At 43.4% G+C, this 24,535-nt stretch overlaps 1 protein-coding gene and 1 pseudogene across 1 annotated transcript; one reads left to right on the top strand and one right to left on the bottom strand.

The window, feature by feature from the left end:
- The window catches only part of LOC140211286 (FANCD2 opposite strand protein-like), a 23,760-nt pseudogene extending 5,743 nt beyond the window's left edge, over positions 1-18,017 (bottom strand).
- On the top strand, positions 1,186-24,535 carry brk1 (BRICK1 subunit of SCAR/WAVE actin nucleating complex). The gene is made up of 3 exons (XM_072281000.1): positions 1,186-1,347; positions 14,579-14,661; positions 23,950-24,535. The coding sequence occupies exons 1-3, from the start codon at positions 1,230-1,232 to the stop codon at positions 23,974-23,976; spliced, it is 228 nt and encodes a 75-aa protein (XP_072137101.1). The 5' UTR covers positions 1,186-1,229; the 3' UTR covers positions 23,977-24,535.

Below are 24,535 nucleotides of genomic sequence, written 5' to 3'. Positions count from 1 at the left end.
CTTAGTTTTACATGTTGGTTTTTATCAGATTTTAAAAATATGAAATATATTAGAATACTCAGGAAGTCAGGCAGTCTGTGTAGAAAAATAAGTTAATAATTTAAGACGCTAATTTTATTAGATTAGAGCACAAATCAGTGTGAGCACTTTTTATGACGTAACAAATTTAAATTAATACTTGCCTCCCACTGATCAGATTGTCAGGGTGTAAGAAAAATAATACCAGAAATACGAATTATTTTTCAGTTTTCTATTTTGACTTGCGATTTCTCTGTTGAGGTGAATCATGATACAATTCTATTATGTTGCTTAGTTACCTGAGACGTAAGTGTATCAGTGTTTGATGATGTTGCAACAAATCGATACATTGATAATGACATCATAATGCACAATAGTTACAGCGTTTCAGAACTGTGATACCTCAAAGCAATCTATCATTCTCAAAGAGTTGCTGGAGGATTCAACCAATTAAAATAAGGCTGCATTGCTAAATCTATGTTACGAACGAACTTTTTATTTCAAAATATACTTTATTCAAAAATAAAATTATTTACAATAAACTACCCAATGACTCTCAATCCTTTACATACATTTCTCTTATAGTTTCTACATGTTCCTACTTCTGGCCACCCAGGTGGCACTTCGTTGGTTCCCCTTCCCACACCGTTGTTGAGGGGTCTACTCCCTCCCTCATCCCGCGGGAGAAGAACCCTACACCGTGGTCCGTCCCCAGCAGGCCCTTGCGGTGGCTGCACCGAGTTTCAGCGCGTCCCTCAGCCCGGACTCCTGCAGCCGAGAATGTGGCAGTCGGCAGCTCCCTGCGCCGGTTCCGGCCCACGCCTTTCTCCAGGCTGCGCCGCGGGAGCGACTGCACCGAAACACCGCAGCCGTCCGGCGACGGAGCAGTACGGCGTTCCGGGTGGATGCAGACTTTGTCCTTTCATCGCAGCTACTTGCGTTCTTCTCCGAGTCGTCATTTCGCTAATCTACTTATCCTGACCAGTTTTAACAGACAGCCCAGCACACGCGTTGGTCACCAGAGACCCAGCCCTGTCCGGTTTTCCATTGATGGACAAGCTCTCTTTCCTGGCCAATGATCGTGGCCGAATGCCTCCTTCCGGGTTAGATTGGGCCAATTGAATCGTTGGTCGTTCAGGACCGGCGGTCGGAGAGCCAATCAGCGCCGCGAATACAAATGGCTTGTTCCAGCTGGGTTGCGCTGGAGGGAGATGGCGGGCCAGGGAGATCCGGTGCAGAGAGAGATTCACCAAGACTGGGCAAATAGGGAGTACATCGAAGTTATCACCAGCAGCATCAAGAAGATTGCCGATTTCCTCAACTCATTTGGTAAGCAGCCGGGGCGATAAGAGGAGAGCTTCCTTTCCTCACCTATTCACTTCAGTGGGTGTCTGCAACGCCGGGGCTTGTGGCCTGGTTCTGCTAATATCCGGTATTAGCAGAACCCTTGGCAGAAAAAGTAATACTGCATCTAATGTCCAGTTATTGGTTTAAAATGGTAGCAGTGATATTTGAAGGGCAAAGTATTTATTTGGTAAGCGTCGGGATTCATCCCTCATCAGTTGTTGATTTAAAAAGCAGGCTCGTCGGATACCTCTATTTCTACGAATCCTTCGTGTCTGATCAGACAATGTTTGCAGTGCAGTGGTCTTTAGCGGATTGCAGCTGTCGCCTGTTATAGTACTGTATTACTCATGCAAATGTTACAAGCATTGTGAGCTTTCTTCAAGTAAGGAATATGTGTTGAATGTACCAACGCTGTTATATGTTCATAAAAATTGCCTCTCAGATTGCCTGCTACTTTAAACTAATCAGACCCTAAATAGCTGTACTTTGAAATTCACAAAACACTGAAGAGGATGGGCTGCTGTTTGAATGATCCCTGTGTGTTCAATAGTGTGTTAAAGAGTTTTTAAACCTCCTTCTACCTGTTGTTAGAACATTAATATAGAATCAGAATAGGGTTTTTATCACTGGCACACAGGTATATTGTGAAATTTTGTTTTGTGGAGGCAGAACAGTGTGATACATTAAAAATAAATTACAGTAAGAATATATTAAGTACGTAGTGCAAATGAATAAAAAATAGTGAAGCAACACACAAAAAAATTTGTGCGTTGCTTGAAATTCCAGCATCTGCAGATTTCCTCGTGTTTGTGTTTTTTAAAAAAAAAGTGAAGTAGTTTTCATGAGCTGATTGTTTGTTCAGAAGTCTGATGGTGTAGGGGAAGAAGTTGTTCCTAAAACATTAATTGTGTGTCGTCAGCCTCCTATACCTTCTCTCTGATGGTAGTAATGACAAGAGGACATCTGTTGAGGTCCCTAATGATGGATGCTGACTTTTTGGAGATGTTGATGCTGGGCAGGCTGGTGCTCATGGTGGAGCAGAATGAGTCTGCAGCTCGGCAGCCTTTTCCGATTCTGTGCAGTGGCCCCTCCATACCAGACAGTCATGTAACCAGTCAGAATGCTGTCTGAAGTACTGCTGTAGAAATCTGCTCGGGTTTTAGATGACATATGAAATCTCCTCAAACCTAATGAAATAGCTGCTGGCGTAGCTATTTTAGAAACATAGAAACTTAGAAAATAGGTGCAGGAGTAGGCCATTCGGCCCTTCAAACCTGCACCGCCATTTATTATGATCATGGCTGATCATCCAACTCAGAACACCGCCCCAGCCCTCCCTCCATACCCCCTGACCCCCGTAGCCACAAGGGCCATATCTAACTCCCTCTTAAATATAGCCAATGAACTGGCCTCAACTGTTTCCTGTGGCAGAGAATTCCACAGATTCACCACTCTCTGTGTGAAGAAGTTTTTCCTAATCTCAGTCCTAAAAGGCTTCCCCTCTATCCTCAAACTGTGACCCCTCGTTCTGGACTTCCCCAACATCGGGAACAATCTTCCTGCATCTAGCCTGTCCAATCCCTTTAGGATCTTATACGTTTCAATCAGATCCCCCCTCAATCTTCTAAATTCCAACGAGTACAAGCCCAGTTTATCCATTCTTTCTTCATATGAAAGTCCTGCCATCCCAGGAATCAATCTGGTGAACCTTCTCTGTACTCCCTCTATGGCAAGGATGTCTTTCCTCAGATTAGGGGACCAAAACTGCACACAATACTCCAGGTGCGGTCTCACCAAGGCCTTGTACAACTGCAGTAGTACCTCCCTGCTCCTGTCCTCAAATACTCTCGCTATAAATGCCAGCATACCATTCGCCTTTTTCACCGCCTGCTGTACCTGCATGCCCACTTTCAATGACTGGTGTATAATAACACCCAGGTCACGTTGCACCTCCCCTTTTCCTAATCGGCCACCATTCAGATAATAATCTGTTTTCCTATTTTTGCCACCAAAGTGGATAACTTCACATTTATCCACATTAAATTGCATCTGCCATGAATTTGCCCACTCACCCAACCTATCCAAGTCACCCTGCATCCTCTTAGCATCCTCCTCACAGCTAACACTGCCACCCAGCTTCGTGTCATCCGCAAACTTGGAGATGCTGCATTTAATTCCCTCATCCAAGTCATTAATATATATTGTAAACAACTGGGGTCCCAGCACTGAGCCTTGCGGTACCCCACTAGTCACCGCCTGCCATTCTGAAAAGGTCCCGTTTATTCCCACTCTTTGCTTCCTGTCTGCTAACCAACTCTCCACCCACACCAATACCTTACCCCCAATACCGTGTGCTTTAAGTTTGCACACTAATCTCCTGTGTGGAACCTTGTCAAAAGCCTTCTGAAAATCCAAATATACCACATCCACTGGTTCTCCCCTATCCATTCTACTAGTTACATCCTCAAAAAATTCTATGAGATTCGTCAGACATGATTTTCCTTTCACAAATCCATGCTGACTTTGTCCGATCATTTCACCGCTTTCCAAATGTGCTGTTATCACATCCTTGATAACTGACTCCAGCAGTTTCCCCACCACCGACGTTAGGCTAACCAGTCTATAATTCCCCGGTTTCTCTCTCCCTCCTTTTTTAAAAAGTGGAGTTACATTAGCCACCCTCCAATCCTCAGGAACTAGTCCAGAATCTAACGAGTTTTGAAAAATTATCACTAATGCATCCACTATTTCTTGGGCTACTTCCTTAAGCACCCTGGGATGCAGACCATCTGGCCCTGGGGAATTATCTGCCTTCAATCCCTTCAATTTACCTAACACCACTTCCCTACTAACATGTATTTCGCTCAGTTCCTCCATCTCACTGGACCCTCTGTCCCCTACAATTTCTGGAAGATTATTTATGTCCTCCTTAGTGAAGACAGAACCAAAGTAATTATTCAATTGGTCTGCCATGTCCTTGCTCCCCATAATCAACTCACCTGTTTCTGTCTGCAGGGGACCTACATTTGTCTTTACCAGTCTTTTCCTTTTTACATATCTATAAAAGCTTTTACAGTCCGTTTTTATGTTGCCTGCCAGTCTTCTCTCATAATCTTTTTTCCCCTTCCTAATTAAGCCCTTTGTCCTCCTCTGCTGAACTCTGAATTTCTCCCAGTCCTCAGGTGAGCCACTTTCTCTGGCTAATTCGTATGCTGCTTCTTTGGAATTGATACTATCCCTAATTTCCCTTGTCAGCCACGGGTGCACTACCTTCCTTGATTTATTCTTTTGCCAAACAGGGATGAACATTTGTTGCAGTTCATCCATGCAACCTTTAAATGCTTGCCATTGCATATCCACCGTCAATCCTTTAAGTGTCATTTGCCAGTCTATCTTAGCTAATTCACGTCTCATACCTTCAAAGTTACCCCTCTTTAAGTTCAGAACCTTTGTTTCTGAATTAACTATGTCACTCTCCATCTTAATGAAGAATTCCACCATATTATGGTCACTCTTACCCAAGGGGCCTCTCACGACAAGATTGCTAATTAACCCTTCCTCATTGCTCAAAACCCAGTCCAGAATAGCCTGCTCTCTAGTCAGTTCCTCGACATGTTGGTTCAAAAAACCATCCCGCATACATTCCAAGAAATCCTCTTCCTCAGCACCTTTACCAATTTGGTTCACCCAATCTACATGTAGATTGAAGTCACCCATTATAACTGCTGTTCCTTTATTGCACACATTTCTAATTTCCTGTTTAATACCATCTCCGACCTCACTGCTACTGTTAGGTGGCCTGTACACAACTCCCACCAGCGTCTTCTGCCCCTTAGTGTTACGCAGCTCTACCCATATCGATTCCACATCTTCCCGGCTTATGTCCTTCCTTTCTATTGCGTTAATCTCTTCTTTAATCAGCAACGCCACCCCACCTCCCCTTCCTTCATGTCTATCCCTCCTGAATTTTGTAACTGCATTAATATGTTGGACCCAGGATAGATAGTCAGAGATGACATTGAAGAGATGAACTCTGTAGGAGACAAAAAAAATCACGTTGACAACACTGTCTTGAGCACAAGTAAAAGTAATGTCAAAATTTATTATCAAAAAGTATATCTGTTGCTATATACTAACTTCAGATTCACTTTCTTGCAGCCTTTTATAGGAAAAGTAGGCATAGTTATTTTAAAACCGTAAACATGAGGAATTCTGCAGATGCTGGAAATTCAAGCAACACACATCAAAGTTGCTGGTGAACGCAGCAGGCCAGGCAGCATCTCTAGGAAAAGGTACAGTTGACGTTTTGGGCTGAGACCTTTCGTCAGGACTAACTGAAGGAAGAGCTAGTAAGAGATTTGAAAGTGGAAAGACTACCTCTCCCTAGAGATGCTGCTTGGCCTGCTGCGTTCACCAGCAACTTTGATGTGTGTTGCATGCATAGTTATTGTATGTTTAAAGGCTGGCAAACAACCAACATGTAAAAGACAAACTGCAAATTTAAAAAAAGTACTGAGAGCATGTCTTAAAGTGTCCTTGAAAGTGAGTTTGTAGGTTATGAAATCATTTCAGAGTTGTGGGGAATGAAGTTATCCATGCTGATGCAGGAGCCTGATGGTTGTAGGGTGATAACTGTTCTTGAAGTGAGAAGAGATGATGGGGGTCTTGGGGCAATGCTTCATGTGGCAGCACTCAATGTAAATGTGGTCAATGCTGGGGAGGGATTTGCCTGTGTGGGCCTGGGTCACTTTCTGTAGCCTTTTCCATTCCTGGGCATTGATGTTTCCTTACCAGGCTGTTCAATCTGTCGCATTGATGACATTTGCTTCATCTATATTCCAAATTGCTGAAGCTGGGCTCCTCAAAATAATATTGGCAATAATGTGAACTTTTGTTTGTGTTTCCTAAAGAGTTCCATTCTCCTATAGTGAAAAAGGTGGTTTACTACATTGAGAATTGTTGCTTGGTCGATGATGACCAGCTGACTGAAATTGAATTTCGTTGTTGAAAGGAATTATGACAGTTGTACGTAAGAGTTAATTAGAAAAACATGATTTTTAAATAAGATTGCTGTATATTTGTTTTTAATTGGATTTTGAGTAGTGCCCATACCTATTTGTGACATTATGCAATTCAAAATATTTCTGAGAATCAGCTTGGACTTGGGATTTCCTTGCCCATGTCAATCATTACAGATATACATGAGGTGAACCATAACTGTGGACCTGTGAGTTGCTTCTCAGATCTCTGAAACTTGCTGACCAAAGGAGAGAATCAAGTCAGATGATTACTTCATTTTGAGTATCAAAGTTAATGTAGAATGATTATTCATATCTGCATTAAAGTATATCTTCACTTATTTTCCAAAGTTGCGATCAGTCCTGTGTTTTGAACATGTATCCAGGTTGTAATTAGTTTTTAAAAATAAGGCATTTGAAATTAGTTTGCCAGCCTGTCGTGGGCCCTAAACGTTTGAACGAGTGTCCCATGTGGGACCTTGTCAGAGGCTTTACTGAGATGTACCGGATCTCACCTATAACCCTGCTATCATCCGTGCACTTTGTCTTCTCTTGATCTTTCCTTGACAAAGCCAGATTGGTTTCTGATTACATACTAACTTTCCAAGTGTTGATACATCCCCTCTGTCAGAATTTTTCCCAATAGCTTCCTATCCCTAAGATTTTTGTCTTAAAGGTGTGCAAGATGATAAGAGGCATAGATAGTGGACAACCAGAGTTTTTACTAGGGTGGAAATGACTAATATAAGGCAGCATAATTTTAAAATGTTTGGAGAAAAGTATAGGGGGTGATGTCAGAGGCAGACGTTTTTTCCTTTTACACAGCGGTATGTGCGTGAAACGTGCTGCCGGAGCAGTGGTACAATAGAATTTATGAAAAACAATTAAGTCTGGCAAACAACCAATGTGAGAAAGAAGGCAACTGCACAAATTTTTGTAAAACTTGGTGTGTGTTTTTAAAGGTAGAGATACTGTATGGTAGTAAGTCCTTCTGGCCCAACAAACCCATGCCGTACAATTACACCATGTGACCAATTGACCTAGCAACCTGTGTTATTTTTTGGAATGTAGAAGAAAACTGGAGCGCCAGGAGGAAACAATGGTTATGGGAGAAGAGGCAAACTCTTTGCAGGCAGTGCTGGGAATTGAACCCTGGTCGGTGGTGCTGTGTCTGACAAAGCCTTTCCTGAGTTTTACTTGTTATTTGCTTGTCTGCTGTATTAAAGCTCTTTTTTTTTTAGATAACATAGAATGTTGTTTTCCTAGTAGCTATTTGAAGGTTGGTGGAATTGTGGATAGTGTGGTTGTAGGTTGCAACAGGGCATTGACAGAATACAGAACTTGGCGGAGGAATGGCTGACAAACTTCAATGTGGAGAAGTGTGAAGGGATTAATTTCAGAAGGTCAGATTTAAAGGTGGAGTACAGGAATAACGGCAGGATTTTAGCAGTGTGGAGGAACAGCGGGATATGGGGTCCATGTCTATAGATCCTCAAAGTTTCTGTGCAAGTTGATAGGGTTGTTAAGAAGTCATATGGTACGCTGGCCTTCATTAGACAGGGGATTAAGTTCAAGAACCGTGAGATAATGTTACAGCTCCATAAAACCTTGGCTAAACCACACTTAAAATATCGTGTTCAGTTCTGGTCACCTCATTATAGGAAAGATGTGGAAGCTTTAGGAAGGGGGCAGAGGAGATTTACCAGGATGCTGTCTGGACCAGAGGGGCATGTCTTATGGATTGAGCAAGCTAGGGCTTTTATCTTTAGAGTGTAAGAGGCTAAGATATGACTTGATAGTGGTACAAAATGTTAAGAGGCATAGATAGAGTAGATAGCCAAAGACTTTTTACCAGGGTGGAAGTGGCTAAAACAAGGGGGCATAATTTTAAGGTAAATGGAGGAAAGTATGGGAAATTAGGGACAGAGACTGACTGTTGGCATTGCCAGCAATCCTTTATCCATGATTGAGTTGAATGTCCTTCACCAGTTAACTGTTTCAAGGAAGCCACCTAGCCCTTGGTTTTGCTTCATAACATAGAACATTATAGCATGCTACTGACCTTTTAACCTACTCGAATCCAACTCTCCACTTTTCTATCATCCATGTGCCCAGGAGTTTTTTTCCCAAATGCCCCAATATATCTGACAACCGCCTGTGCACGTGGACAGTCAGTCTCTGTCCCTAATTTCCTTGAATTGAGGAGGTAGTTGAGAATCAGCTGCAAAGTGGGTCTGCAGTGGTACATAGGACTGACTGAGCAAAGCTGGGTGAGTTCCTTTCCTGGAATTTTCTTGACACATCCCAATGATTCTTTATTCAGTTGTGATCAAGGGTCTCAACCCAAAATGTTGCCAGTGATATGGTAATAATTTGTGGTGTGTACCTTGATCCAGAGGAATGTCGTTCTGTTTAGCAGTATACATGTGTATGGTTGAATAACAATAAATTGAACTTAAGTTTATTCCTCTCCATAGATGCTGCCTGAATTGCTAAATACATTCAGCATTTTGTGTTACTCTGGTTTTCAAGCATATGCAGAATCTCTTGTGTCCCAGTAGATTTGTGCCTCAAATCACCACTGATGACATCTTTAAGAGGCAGTGGCTTGAGAAGGCAGCATCCATCATTAAAGACCCTCACCATCGGGGATTTGCTGTCTTCTTACTGCTGTCATCAGGTCTAATATCACTGGTATATGCAGGAAATTTGTTGTCTTATGGGAGCAGTACAGTACAATACATAATAAAAACATATAATAAGAAACATATTTAAATTAGTGCAAAAAGAGGGGGGGAATTTAGATGGCGAGGTGGAGATGTGTATCTACCAAAGGAGGTGTGAGGCACTCCTTCCCTCTACTAGTCTGGAGGGCACCATTGGACAATGTGTGGCATCTGCTTAGTCCACCCCCTCCCCCAGTCAATCTTGTGAAACCTTGGGAGCAGGTGGTGGGTGTCCGTATGGGTAGCTGGTACATGCCACGTCTTGGTTATGCAGCCACTGACCCAGGCAGTCAACTTCTGAAAAATATTGATAACGGCTGAGGTCACTTGTCTCGTAAAGGCACTGCCCAGAAGAAGGCAATGGCAAACCCCTTGTATAGGAAGGTTTGCCAAGAACGATCCTGGTGATACAGCACTGTACGTGATGTTCTGTAATTGATAGCAATTTGTAGTAATTTTATGTGTGCACTGTACTGCTGCTGCAAAACAAATTTGAATCATATAAAGCAGTGATAATAAACCTGATTCTAATTCTTCAAACTTGTTTTTGCACACCCTGGTATTGTTTCAAGGAGAGCATTTATTGATAATTCTTGTTTGCCCTTAAACTGAGAGGCTTTTAGGGCAGGTTTAAGAGCCAGCCTGCTTGGTGCGGTCTGGCATTACAGACAGGCTAGACTGGGGAAGGGTAGCAAATTTACTGCCTTGCGGAAATTATTGAACCAGATAGGTTTTTGCAATGGTTCAATGTGCTTTATGGTCACTATAACTAATTGTTTTAGACCAAATTTCTGTATTGTGTACTGGACTTGAATCCCACAGTTGCTGTGGTGAGATTTGAACTCTGGGTTGTTAGTCCAGGATCATTAGTACAGAGGTTAGCACAACACTTTATAATGTATCAGCTGTAAGATTAGGGTTCAAGTCCTACTGCTGTCTACAAAGAGTTTGTGCGTTCTTCTCATGGCCTTGTGGTACCCTACAGATGCTGTGGTTTCCTCCCACACCCAATAGATGTGCAAGTTAGGGGTAGTTAGTTGTGGGCATACAATGTTGGTGCCAGAAGCGTGTCAACACTCGTGGGCCACCTCCAGCTCTTAACTAACGTGAGTGAGGCATTTCACTGAAGTTTCGATGTATGTGTGATAAATAAAGGCAACTTGATGTCTCTGGACCTGTAATCACAGGAGTTTCTTCTAAACCTTTTGAATATTGAAAGATCGAGATAGAGTGGATGCGGAGGGGGTGTTTCCTCTTGTGGGGAGGTCTAGGATCAAAAGGTCCGGTCTCAGAATATGAGGACGTACCTTTAGAGCAGTGAGGAATTTGTTTAGCCAGTGGGTGGTGAATCAGAGGAATTCATCACCACAGACAGCTGTGGAGGCCAAGTCATTGGGTATGTTGAAAGTAAAGGTTGATAACTTATTGACTAGTAAGGGTGTTAAAAGTTATGGGGAGAAGACAGGAGAATGAGGTTGAGGGACAATAATTGCAAAGCAGACTCGATGGGCTGAATGGCCTGATTCTACTCCCATGTCCCTCTGAGTGATAGAAACTTCTGCAGTATTTTAAATGCTTAAATGTAAATCCCCAGCTGTGTTTAGGAGGAGGGGTGTGGGACAGTTGCAGGGGGGGTGTGAACTTTTATCTCTATCAGTGATCACTGCCACTAATCCACATCCCATCATGTGCTAAACAGTCACCACCACCTATTCAGTTAAATAGGGGCTGATCTGCTCCTTGTTTATCCATCTTAACTTTAATTTTTTTTTCCTTTTTTTTTGGTCTGGAAAGCAGTCATGGTCCATGGCTCCACAGAGGGAGTTATTCTAGACCTCTACATTGCTTCATACTGGAAATAAATGCCTCCTGTTGACCCTTTTTTTTAAAAAAAGGATTGGTTCATGTGCAACCATTGGCAGCTGCAAAGGAAGAAAGCTTCTTGCTTGAACTGTGTTGGGGCTGGATGGCCGCGTTTGTAATTGCAGCAAACAACATCTGTTTCTAAAAGTTTCTATTTAACGACAGCCAAAAACACAAGGGATCATGCAGATGTTGGAAATCTAGAGCAACATGCATTAAATGCTGGAGGAACTCAGTAAGTCAGCCAGCATCTATGGAGATGCATAAAAAGTTGATGCTTTGGGCCATTTGCTCCCGTTCATAGATGCTCCCTATCCTGTTGATTTCCAGCACCTGCAGATCTCGTGTTTACTTTTATACATTCTACCTGTGATGGTGTAAGATTCCTGTTTACTTTAGTTTCATAGAAACATAGAAAACCTACAGCTCAATACAGGCCCTTCGGCCCACAAAGCTGTGCCGAACGTGTCCTTACCTTAGAACTACCTAGGCTTACCCGTAGCCCTTTATTTTTCTAAGCTCCATGTACCTATCCAGGAGTCTTCATTCCGCCTCCACCACCGCCGCGGGCAGCCCATTCCACACACTCACCTCTCTCTGCGTTTATTTAAAAAAAAAACTTACCTCTGACATCTCCTCTGTACCTACTTCCAAGCACCTTAAAACTATGCCGTCCTGTGCTAGCCATTTCAACACTGGGGGGGAAAGCCTCTGACTATCCACACGATCAATGCCTCTCATTATCTTGTACACCTCTATCAGGTCACCTCTCATCCTCCGTCACTCCAAGGGGAAAAGGCTGAGTTCACTCAACCTATTCTCATAAGGCATGCTCCCCAATCCAGGCAACATCCTTGTAAGTCTCCTCTGCACCCCCATGTCCTTCCTGTAGTGAAGTGACCAGAATTGAGCACAGTACTCCCAAGTAGGGTCTGACCAGGGTCCTATATAGCTGCAACATTACCTCTCGGCTCTTAAACTCAACCCCACAATTGACAAAGGACAATGCACAGTTTGCCTTCTTAACCACAGAGTCAACCAGCGTAGCAGCTTTGAGTGTCCTATGGACTCAGACCCCAAGATCTCTCTGATCCTCCACACTGCCAAGAGTCTTACCATTAATACTATATTCTGTCATCATATTTGACCTACCAAAATGAACCACCTCACACTTATCTGGGTTGAACTCCATCTGCCACTTCTCAGCACAGTTTTGCATCCTATGAATGTTCCGCTGTAACCTCTGACAGCCCTCCACACTATCCACAACACTCCCAACCTTCGTATCATCAGCAAATTTACTAACCCATCCCTCCACTTCATCATCCAGGTCATTTATAAAAATCACAGAATAGGTGTCCCGGAACAGATCCCTGAGGCACACCACTGGTCACTGGCCTCCATGCAGCATATGACCCGACCACTCTTTGCCTTCTGTGGGCAAGCCAGTTCTGGATCCACAAAGCAATGTCCCCTTGGATCCCATGCCTCCTTACTTTCTCAATAAGCCTTGCATGGGGTACCTTATCAAATACCTTGCTGAAATCCATATACACTACATCTACGGCTCTACCTTCATCAATGTATTTAGTCACATCCTCAAAAAATTCAATCAGGCTCGTAAGGCACGACCTGCCTTTGACAAAGCCATGCTGACTATTCCTAATCATATTATGCCTCTCCAAATGTTCATGAATCCTGCCTCTCAGGATCTTCTCTATCAGCTTACCAACCACTGAAGTGAGACTCACTGGTCTATAATTTCCTGGGCTATTTCTACTCCCTTTCTTGAATAAGGGAACAACATCTGCAACCCTCCAATCCTTCAGAACCTCTCTCATACTCATTGATAATGCAAAGATCATCGCCAGAGGCTCAGCAGTCTCCTCCCTTGCCTCTCGTAGTAGCCTGGGGTACATCCCGTCCGGTCCTGGTGACTTATCCAACTTGATGCTTTCCAAAAGCTCCAGCATATCCTCTTCCTTAATAACTACATGCTCAAGCTTTTCCTCTCACATTCCAAAGACGTACAGGTTAGTAGGTTACATGGATGTAATTGGGTGGTATGGGCCTGTTTTCTAAAATGAATGAATTGATTGAATGTTGTATCTCTAAATGCAGAATGAATTGCTCCATCTATTGAAAAAGTTCAGTGCAGGTAAATGATTAAGTGCTGGATCATAATGAGGTGATCTCTCAAAATGCAATAGCCCTCCTTTATCTGGATTGAGCTCAGTCGATGCTGGAACAGTGAATAGATGGCCTGTAAAGAGGAGGTGGAAAAGCTCGAGGCCTGGTGCCAGGCAAATGACCTTTTTCCTTAATGTCACCAAGATAAAGGAGATGGTTATTGACTTCAGGGGAGCTTGCATCAGTCATGTCCCTCTTTACATTGGCAGCATAGCAGTGGAAACTACAAGCAGTTTTTGAAACTCGCACAACCTCTCGTGTTCCCGGAATACATCCTACACAATCTGGAAAGCTCACCAATGCCTCTGCTCTCTGAGGAGCTGAAGAGAGCTGGACTATGCTCATCTGTACTCGCGTCCTTCTATAGATGTGCCATACAGAACATCCTGATGTGCTGCATCAGTGTGCGGTCTGGAAGGCAGGAAGTCTCTATGACAGATAGTCACAATGGCGCAGCTGATCACTGGCACCAGCCTACTTGCCACTGGGGTCACGTATACAGACAGGCACCGAGGAAAGGCCAGTAACGACATGAAGCATCCCACCCACCCTGCTCATGGATTGTTTCTCGCACTCCCGTAAGGGAACAGACTCCATAATCTCCGTGCCAGGACCCCCAGGCTCAAGCAGTGGTTGATCAACACCTTTGTCCATGAACCCACTGCACCACTGACTTTTCATTTCCTGGCAGCCATTTTATGTACAGACTGTTCTGTGCCTAGCAACACTTCATAGACATAACAATTAATGTATAGAAGCTACCTTATGTATTTATACTTATTGTGTTTTTATTTTTGTGTTGTTTATCTGAATGTTTTTGTGCTACATCAAATTTGGAGAAACAATTATTTCGTTCTTCTTTATTCTTGTGTCCTGGAGATGAAATCAACAACCTTGCCATCTTGAGCAGTGCTCACAAAACGCTGGAGGAATTCAACAAGTTGGGCAGCATGTATGGAGGAGAATAAGCAGTCGATGTTTGGGCCAAGATCTCTCATCAGGACTGTAAAGGAGGGGGCCAGAAGAAGGGTTAGGAGCACAATCAGATGGTTTGAAAGCCATTTGTCAGCTCTCAGTCAGGAATGGAAAGGAAGGGGGCAGAAGACAGAACAAGAAGGTGGGGGGGAGGTAAAGGAGATGGGCAAAACCAGGTGTGGGGTAGATGGGTAGTGAAGGGAGACGCAGGGAGGTGATAGATGGACAAGGTAGAGGGCTGGAGTTCTTCCGTTGTCTCTATATTCCACTATCAGCAGACTCCTGTGTTTTCAAGTTTACTTCTGTATTGGAGGTAAAGTTTAAAGAAAAATTGTGGGTTTACCATTGATGTTACCTTGCAGCCTTGATTGCCTGAAAGAGAAACCTTGTGTCTGTCACATGTCCCTAGAAATGTAATGTGATTTCTTTTTATCTTCGCAGACATGTCCTGCCGTTCCCGGCTAGCCACACTGAATGAGAAGCTAACAGCTCTAGAACGAAGGATTGAATACATTGAAGCACGGGTAAGAGGGCTGTGGTTGAATTCAGTTTTCTGATTGGACATTCACTTGAGGGGAAACATTTAATTCTTTGGTACTGAGTACTACTGAAGCTTTGAGATGTTCCTCTGTTATCTGTACAAAGCAATCCATAAGACATAGAAGCAGAATTAGGCCATTCAGCCCATCGAGACTGCTCTGCCATTCCATCACGGCGGATCCTGGATCCCACTCAACCCCATGCACCTGCTGCCTTGCCATATCCTTTGATGCCCTGACCGATCAGCAAACTATCAACTTCCCCCTTAAATATATGCACTCACCTGGCCTCCACTGTGGCAGAACATTCCATAGATTCACTACTCTCTGGCTTAAAAAAAAATCCTCCTTGCCTCTGTTTTAAAAGGTCACCCCTCAATTTTGAGGCTGTGCCCTCTAGTTCTGGATACCCCCACCACAGGAAACATCCTCTCCACATCCACCCAGTTCTTTCAACATTAAGTGGGTTTCAATGAGATTCCCCTGCTGCATACTTCTAAATTCCAGTGAGTACACCCCTTCATTCCTGGAATCATCCTCATGAACCTGCTCTGGACTCTCTCCAATGACCACACATCCTCTCTGAGTTATGAGGTCCAAAACTGTTGACAATACTCCAAGTGTGGCCTGACTACTGTCTTATGAAAGGCTCAGCATTATCTCCTTGTTTTTTATATTCTATTCACCTTGAAATAAATGCCAACATTGCATTTGCCACCTTTACCACAGACTCAGCCTGTAAATTAACCTTCTGGGAGTCTTGCACGAGGACTCCTAAATCTGTCTACACTTGAGATGTTTGAACCTTCTCCCCATTTGGATAATAGTCTGTACAATTCCTTTTACCAAAATGCATTATCATACATTTCCCAACACCGTATTCCATCGGCCACTTTTTTGCCCATTCTTCTAATTTGTCTTAAGTCTTGCTGCAATTACATTGCTTCCTCAGCACTACCTGAGTGTATAAATTTCGAAATCTATTCTAGTGAGCTGCTGAGTGAGAGTACGGGAAGCACAGGTGCTTCGATTCATGATGTGCTGACCTTTTAACCTATTCTGTGATCAGTGTAACCCTTCCCAACACGTGACCCATAACCCTGCATTCTCTTCCATTCATGTGCCTGTCTAAGAGTCTCTTAAATATCAGCCTTCACCACCACCTCCAGCAGTGCATTCCAGACACTTCCTGTGTTTTGGGGGGTGGGGGGGAGAAATACCTTGCCTCTGACTTTACCTCCACTTTTATCTTAAAAGGATCTACTCTGGGTTTAGCCATTGCCACCCTGGGGAAAAGGTGCTGGCTGTCTAACTCCAGCTGTACCCCTTGATACTTGCAATAAGTCACCTCTCATCCTCCAAAGAGAAGTCCTAATTCACTCAGCCTTTCCTCATAAGACATTATCTCTAATCTCTGCAGCATCCTGGTAAATCTCCTCTGCAACCTTTCTAAAACTTCCACATCCTTCCTCGAAATAGGCGACCAGAATGAAACACAATATTCATATGGTGGGAGAGCCTGACCAGAGGATGCAACCTCAGGATAGAGGGGCATCTTTTTAGAATGGAGATGAGGAGAAATTTCTTTAGCCAGAGCATGGTGAATCTGTGGAATTCGTTGCCACTGGCTGCTGTGGAGTTCAAGTCAGTGGGTATATTTAAGGCAGAGGTTGATAAATTCTTGATTGGTCAGGGCATCAAGGGTTACGAGAGAATGCAGGAGATTGGGCTGTGAGAGAAATTGGGTGAGCCATGATGAAATGGCAGAGCAGACTCGATGGGCCAAATGGTCTAATTCTGCTCCTATGTCTTGTGATCTAACCAGAGACTTGTAGAGCTGCAACGTTACCTCATGGCTCTTGTAACCAACATTTCTACAAATACATTGCTGTTAATACATTCCTTGAGGAAAACATTATTTCCACGTAACTTAATTATGTCAGCCTCTTGTGCAATACTCATTTTTCTTCAGATTTCAAGTCCAATGGGAAAAGTAACATTCTGTAGAAGCGTACATTACAGATGACCCGCACAGTTTTCACTTATTATTTATTCAGAGATACAGCATGGTATAGGTGGCAGAGTGGCGATGCATCTCCTCCAAAAGAGATGTAAAGCAGTCTTTCCCTCTGCTAGTCTGCAGGTCACCCTTGGCCAATGTGTAGAAACTGCTCAGCTCTTCTTCTCCCCCCACCCTGATCGGGGGCTCACCTGAAGCCATGGGAGCAGGTGGTGGATGGTCATATGAGCAGCTGGTGTATATCCCAAGTCCTGGTTATACAACCACTGATGTCAGACACACAATTTCTGAAGGGCGTTGGTGATGGCTGGGGTCACCCATCTTGTCAAGACACTGCCCAGAAGAATGAAATGGCAAACCAAATCTGTAGAGGGGAAAAAAAGTTGCCAGGAACAATCTTGGTTATGGAAAGAACAGGATTGCCCACGTCACAGGACACAGCACATCGTGAGCAAGCAGCACACTAACAGGCCCTTGCTGCCCAATGAGCCTAGGCTGACCAATTATACTCATGTGACCAGTTAACTTACTGACCTCAACATCTTTGGAATGTGGGAGGAAACCCATGCAGTCTCGTGGAGTTGTACAAACTCCTTATGACAGAGGCAGAATTGAACAAGGGTCATTGGCACTATAATAGTGTTATGCTAATTGCTATGTGTTGAAGAATCTTCTGTTTTTCCATGTTTTACTGTAAGAGAATTTACCCTGTTATCAAACAGAAACAAAGACAAAGACCTTGGTACAGGTTTTCCCCGCCATCCGAAGGTAGAGCGTTCCTACGAAACGGTTTGTAAGCTGGAATGTCGTAAAGTGAAGAAGCAATTACTATTTATTTATATGGGAAAAATTTGTGAGCGTTCGCAAACCCAAAAATAACCTACCAAATCATGCCAAATAACACATAAAACCTAAAATAACAGTAACATATAGTAAAAGCAGGAATGATATGATAAATACGCAGCCTTTATAAAGTAGAAATACTTCTCTACAATCATTGCCGCACTGTTCTCTGTAGCGAAAATCTCATGCAAGCGCTCTCGGCAGAAACACGACGCAATTGCTCTTGGCAAAAACACTGTCCAGTAACCTTTAAGCTATGAAGCTGCCAAATCATATCAAATAACATGTAAAAATACACAGCCTATATAAAGTAAAAATAATGTATGTACAGTGTAGGATCACTTACCGGAATCGGGAAGACCGCGCCGAGCACGCTGATGATAGTGTGTTAGGCTGAGTCGTTGGAGTTTGGGTGGTGCAGTGCCCCCCACCCTCCGGGCAGCGAACCGATACTGATTCACGAAACATGCAGCGGTGGCCAGGACACATCCAGCACATCTTTAAGAAAAAAACCAAAATAAACAAGCTAATTAATTACGTGCCAGGCAGCACCTAATTAATTAGCTTGTTTATTTCGGCTTTTTTCTTAAAGATGTGCTGTGTGCCTCCCGGCTACCGCTGCATTCTCCGCGAATCGGTATCTGTTCGCGGCCCGGGGGTTGGGACCACTGGGGTGGTGGGACATGGGGGTGTCATCTCATCGTCGATCAGGGCAGGCAGGTCATCTTCTATGTCTGCCTGCCTCGATGGGGAAGGTCGAGGTTCGTCGTCTGCTGTGGCTGATGTGGAAGACTTGAAAAACGACAGTATGCTTGACTGCTAGCCTCGTGCATTTTTCTATCATACAGTTCTTTGTAAGTACTCAAGCCATCTTGCAAATATGCCCTAAACCTATGTACCCTTTCAAAATTAAAGCCGTACTTTATCATTGTGGCGAAAATCTTGTGCAGTTGCTTCATGTTCAGTTCCTGGACGACTTCGTTCGCTACTGCATTCAGTTTCGATTGTTATCCTTTCCTCTTCCAATTGCATCAGCTCTTCCTGTATCAGTTCTTGGTCATGAGATGCCAAAACCTCTTCAACATCATCTTTGTCAACTTCCACAAGCCAAACTCACTTTGTCCTTACTTCGCTCACCACGATCGAAACGCTTGATTATGTCTAGTTTTACGCTAAGTGTAACACCCTTACAAGTTCTTTTAGGCTTTTCCGATACCTTAGAACTCATCTTACTAACGGCTGCTCACAGGCTCGTGTTTAAGCAATGCCGGTGAGAATGCAGTTCCGAATCCGGGGGAGGAGCGGCTGCTCGGGGCGCGCGCTGCTTTTTTTCGTAACAGTGAAAACACCTGTTAACGAAAACAGGTAACTAATGTAGGTCCTTCGTAACAGTGAGGTTTCGTAAAGTGAACGTTCGAAAAGCGGGGGACAGCTGTTTATGTTTAACCCTTTAATACGTGATCACGGGGAGCTGTTGCCTTACGACTCTGCCAATGTCAGGTTACATTTTAAAATTTATACAGTAAATTCTGGGCAATAGCCAGCTGCTAAACATACTTGGTCAGTAATTTCAAGAAGTACTTGTTGGGTATCAGCCAGTTCACAAATGTTTCTGGGCGTTACACAAAATTAGAACTGCATGTCCACATTCAGTTCCTCTATTAGCCAGACACACTCAGACAAAGGTTAGCAATGCTTCATTATTGGCATGATCTATTGCTAGCTATTGTTAGCTAGCACAAGCAAGACAGCATCTGCGTCATATCCTGTCACCCTCATGATGCAAATCTTGAGCAATACTTGGCTAATCAAGCTTGATGACAAAATTTAATTTTCTTCCACTCCATGCTACTGTACTGCTCAACTTTGGAATAGTTTTTATTATATCACTGTTGTGGAATTTTGGGTGACTATCCACTCATTCAGCTTCATAGCATCTTGATCCTTGGGTTCAACCATCTTTCATTTCACCTTAGAATGAAATTCAGCTCGTGCTATTCACAGCTGAAAGCAAGCTCAAACATCTTGCTAAGAGTACTGACTTCTTAACAAGCACGTGCACAAAACTTCCCCTCGTGATCAGAACCATTGGATGTGATGGATAAATGTAAGAGATCATTAAGTATTTAGGACATTGCATCAGGTTCCAGGACTGCCTCTCCTTTTTCCACACCTAAACAAAAGGTGAAATATCCGTGATCACCTGTTCCTGATTTTTCCCCTGCTGATAAGAGCTTTCTTTTCCCTTAAACCGGGCTTCTCTCTACACCTTCATTGACTTTTTGTGTTTGTCTCAATTTTAAAATTAACTTTATTTGTAACATCACAAACAAGAGAAAATCTGCAGATGCTGGAAATCCAAGCAATACGCACAAAATGCTGGAGGAACTCAGCAGGCCAGGCAGCATCTGTGGGGGGAAAGGGTACAGTCAATGTTTCAGGCTGAGGCCCTTCATCAGGATCAGATAGATATATATCTTTGATCCTGATGTAAGGTTAGGGTTCATATAACAGCAAAAAAAAATAGTGAGGTAATGTTCTTGGTTTCGATGTGCATTCAGAAATCAGGTGGCAGAGGGGAAGAAGGTGTTCCTGAATCGCTCTGTGTGTGTGTGTGTGTGTGTGTGTGTGTGTGTGTGTGTGTGTGTGTGTGTGTGTGTGTGTGTCTGCCTGCCTGCCTTCGGGCTCCTGTATCTCCTTCCTGATGATAGCAATGAGAACAGGGCATGTCCTGGCTGATGGTAGTCGTTGATGATGGATGCTGCCTTTGAGACATCATTCTTTGAAGATGTCCTGTATATTACAGAGGCTAGTGCACATGACGGGTTTCCAAGTTTCTGCAGCTTGTTTTGTCCCTTCTCCCTCTTCCCCCCCCCCCCCCCCCGATACCAGATGATATATCTGGTTAGAATGCTCTCCCTGGTACATCTGTAGAAATTTGCAAATGTCTTTGGTGACATCCCAAATCTCCTCAAACTTCTAATGAAATATAGCTGCAGTTGCACCTTCCTTGTAGCTTCAACAATATGTTGGGCCTAGGATAGATCCTCAGAAATATTGACATCCAGGAACTTGAATTTGCTCACTCTTGCCACTTCTGATCTCTCTGAGGACTTGTATGTGTTCCCTTGTCTTGCCCTTTCTGAAGTCCATGATCGTTTTTTTGATCTTGCTGGCAATGAGGGCGAGGGTGTTGCCGTGACAGCATTCAACTAGCTGACTATCTTGCTCCTGTATGCCCTTTTGTCACCATCTGAAATTCTACCAACTGTAGTGTTATCAGCAAATTTATAAATGGCATTTGAACTGTGCCTAGCCACGTAGTTGTGGTGTAGAGAATAGAGCAGTGTGCTAAGTGCACATTCCTGAGATGAGTGTATGTTGATTGTCAGTGAGGTGGAGATGTTGCTTCCGACCTGCACAAATTGTGGTCTTCCAGTTAAGAAGTCGAGGATTCAGTTGCAGTGGGAGGTACAGAGGCCCAGGTTTTGGAGCTTTTTGATCAGAACTGTAGGAATGACTATGTTAAGCACTGAGCTGAAGTCAATAAACGGCAGCCTGATGTAGGAATTTGTGTAGTCCAGGTGATCCAAAGATCACTATCACTGGTGCTGGCGTCACACTTAACTGCTACAATTCTGTAGCATAAAAGTATTAGTTGAAACTTTGAGGTCAATCTTGACCAACATTGCTATGGAAGATTGAGGTACACAGACAGTATCAGCCCTGCAGTAAGTGTACTGCTTGGAATGTGGAAAGAGGGAAGAAATTATAAGTTGAATTTTGTGGGAGAATGGTCACCTGCCAGCACCCTTGGTCTGTACGTTTGCTGGTAAAACCAGCTACATTTCAGTTTTTCCACTTTATTCAACGTTCAAAGTAAATTTATTATCAAAGGACAGGCCAACCTTCACTAATCCGGCACCATTGGGACCCGAGGTGTGCTGGATTAGTGAAAATGCCGAATTACAGAAGGATCACATTAAGCATAATCAGTGCCGGATTATCGAAGGAACCGGATTACAGCTAGTCAGATTAGTGAAGGTCGACCTGTACATGTATGTCAAATATACTACCCTGAGGTTAATTTTCTTGCAAGCACTCACAGTAGAACAAAGAAATACAATAGAATCAATGAAAAACTACACAGACTGACAAACAACCCATGTGCAAAAGACAAACTACAAATACATACAAAAATAAATAAATAATACTGAGAACTTGTAGATTCTTGAAAGGTAGTGCATGGATGTGGAATCGGTTCAGTGTTGAGCTGAGTGAAGTTACCCATGCTGATTCAGGAGCCTGATGGTAGAAGGGTAATAACTGTTCCTGGTTCAATGTGTTTGCAACTGATATTATTTAGTAAAGTACAATTATGGTGTGGTATGGCTGCAGTGGAAACAGCTGCTTTATAGGCATATTTGTACAAACAAGGGCATGCAGATTGTACAAGACTGGTGGGACTGTGGGGGCGGGTAGGAGAGACCATGAGTGAAGCTGAGGTCGGGTTAAGGTTGTGCAGACTTTTGAAAGAGCCTGATTGTCAGTATAGCTGTTCCGAAACCTGGTGCTGTGGATCTGAGTTTTCTGAGCCTCCTGCCTGACGGTATCAGCAAGAAGTAGAGCTGGGAATTGTAGACAAAGAATTCACATGAAGTTGAGGCTTACCTTCAGAACAAACTTGCTCTTTATTATAAGTGGACATCAACAAACAAATCATTCATCTCGGATTGAATGCTCCCCAGTCCAAAGATTTCTTCATTCATATCTACACCTTCCCCTAACTGTCTTGCCCTGCCTCCCCATGCACTGTTTGTACATAATGAGGTAAACCTTTTCTAGTATGAAACTCAGTGGCCACTTTATTAGGTACTCCTTGTTAATACAAATATCTAATTAGCCATTCATGTGACAGCAACTCAATGCATAACCATGCTGATATGGTCACGAGGGTCAGTTGTTGTCGTAACCGAACATCAGAATGGGATCGAAATGTGACAGAAGTAACTTTGAGCATGGAATAATTGTTGTTGCTAGACGGTGGTTTGAGAATCTGCTGATCTACTAGGATTTCCATATGCAAACATCTCTGGAGTTCACAGAGGACGGTGTGAGAAACAAAAAACATCCAGTGAGTGGTAGTTCTTGTTAATGAGAGGTCGGAGGAGGTAGCCAGTCTGGTTCGAGCTGATAGAAAGGCTTCAGTAACTCAGTTTGCACATTATAACAGCAGCGTGCAGAAAAGAATCTCTGAACTCACGTGTCACACTTTGAGGTAGATGGGCCATACTGGCAGAAGGCCACTCCTGTACCTGGTAAAGTGGCCACTGTGTTGTATATGAGCTGTGTGCCGTTCTGCCTTCACCTCATACGTACAATGGCCAGCTTCTGTTCCGATGTTTTGTGCAACCATTGTTGGATTAGCAACCAGGTGTGCTTTTATTAAAGTTCACTTTAGCCTACAGTTTGTGACTCAGGCCAGCTGAGCTGTTAGAGACTTTCACTGCCTGGTACCAAACCTACAGCAACCCTTTTTTTTTCCTCAGTCTCTCTGCTACATGTTCATTTCCCCCCTCTCTCTTTCTGCGCAGAACCAAGAAATCACTAATCCCGAACACAAGATTCTGCAGCTGCTGGAAATCTTGAGTAACACACAAATGCTGGAGGAACGCAGCAGCCTCGGGCAGCATCTATGGAAAGGGGCAAAGATGACATTTTGGGGCTGATAGTCCTCGTGAAGGCTGGAAAACAGGAAGAAGCTAGTATAAGAAGGTTGGGAGGTGCGGGGTGGGCAGGGAAAGTTTGAACGTGATGAGTCAAACCAATGTAAAGGGGAAGGTTGGTTAGTGGGGGAAAAGAGGATAAAGTGAGAAGCTGGGAGGCGATAGGTGGAAAAGGTAGAGAGCTGAAGAAGGAAAATAGTAGAGTTGGCTATAGGAAAATGAGATAGGGCAGGGGAGCAGAAGAAAAGAACAGGGAATGAGAAGAGAAAGAAGGGGTAAGGGGGAGAAATTGATGTTCATGCCATCTGGTCGGAGGTTCCCCAGGTGGAATCTGTGGTGTTGTTCCTCCATCCTGAGTGTGACTTCATTGTGACAGTAGAGGAGGCCGTGGACTGACATTGGAATGGGGATTGAAATAAAAACAGTAGGCCGCAAGGAAATCCCAACTTGTTTCAGATGGAGTGAAGGAGCTCACGATTCTCTGCTATGAATGTACTATCCCTACTAGCAAATCCTTGAAGATGGGTGGCCATTTTCCTGCTTTGCACATGGATGCTGTCAATGTTAGGGAGGTCTATGTCTGTGATGAGCTGTTGGGAGGAGCTGAGTATGGATGAACCTGTTCATGATGATGATTGCATTCAGAAGTTTTGTATTAACGATGCATATTTGCTTGCCCTGCAGGTAACGAAGGGTGAGACTCTGACCTAAATCGGTGGCATTTCAACCTCCACTCGGAGTAATCATGAACTCGATGGAATCATGTCAGGGAAAAACAGATGCCGTGACTTGCCCAGCCATCAAACTTTTCCTTTTCTATCTTAACTCTTTTGATCATTAAAGGCTTTTTAACAAGAGAGCTCAAAGTAATTCAGACCAAGTTCCATTCCAAGGTGATTCCCTCATTTTTGAAGATGGCGGCACTGAGTAAAACAGTGAGTTGGAGATTGGGTGTAAAATTTGTGCCAACTGTTCATGGTGGAGTGGGTTTTTTTAATCTCCTTGATTTCAAGAATTGTGTTCTAACTCGTGTATTGTAAGTGGAGTCTTGTCTTTCCATTTTATTCTTGATAAAATGTTTAACAGTTTGTAACCTCCAGCCTGTCAGCTGGCTAGCCTGCTCCTTGGATGAGGGAATAATGACTGTTTCATATGTAACAAATTTTTTGGAGTTCCTGGGAGTGTACAACAAATAAATTGTCATTTTATTGTTTATTTTCATTGCTCCAATGTGTGTCACTATATATTAAAAATAAAGTGGTTGAAAACA

This window comes from Mobula birostris, chromosome 16, assembly GCF_030028105.1.
Source record: "Mobula birostris isolate sMobBir1 chromosome 16, sMobBir1.hap1, whole genome shotgun sequence".
Classification (NCBI taxonomy): domain Eukaryota; kingdom Metazoa; phylum Chordata; class Chondrichthyes; order Myliobatiformes; family Myliobatidae; genus Mobula; species Mobula birostris.
Note: the sequence above shows the minus strand (reverse complement) of the source record. Positions and strands in the feature narration are given on the sequence as shown.

Coding starts and splice junctions, on each gene's coding strand:
- brk1 (XM_072281000.1), top strand. CDS start 1,230: ATGGCGGGCCAGGGAGATCCGGTGCAGAGAGAGATTCACCAAGACTGG. Junction 1,348..14,578: donor CGATTTCCTCAACTCATTTG/GTAAGCAGCCGG, acceptor TTATCTTCGCAG/ACATGTCCTGCCGTTCCCGG. Junction 14,662..23,949: donor TTGAATACATTGAAGCACGG/GTAAGAGGGCTG, acceptor CTTGCCCTGCAG/GTAACGAAGGGTGAGACTCT.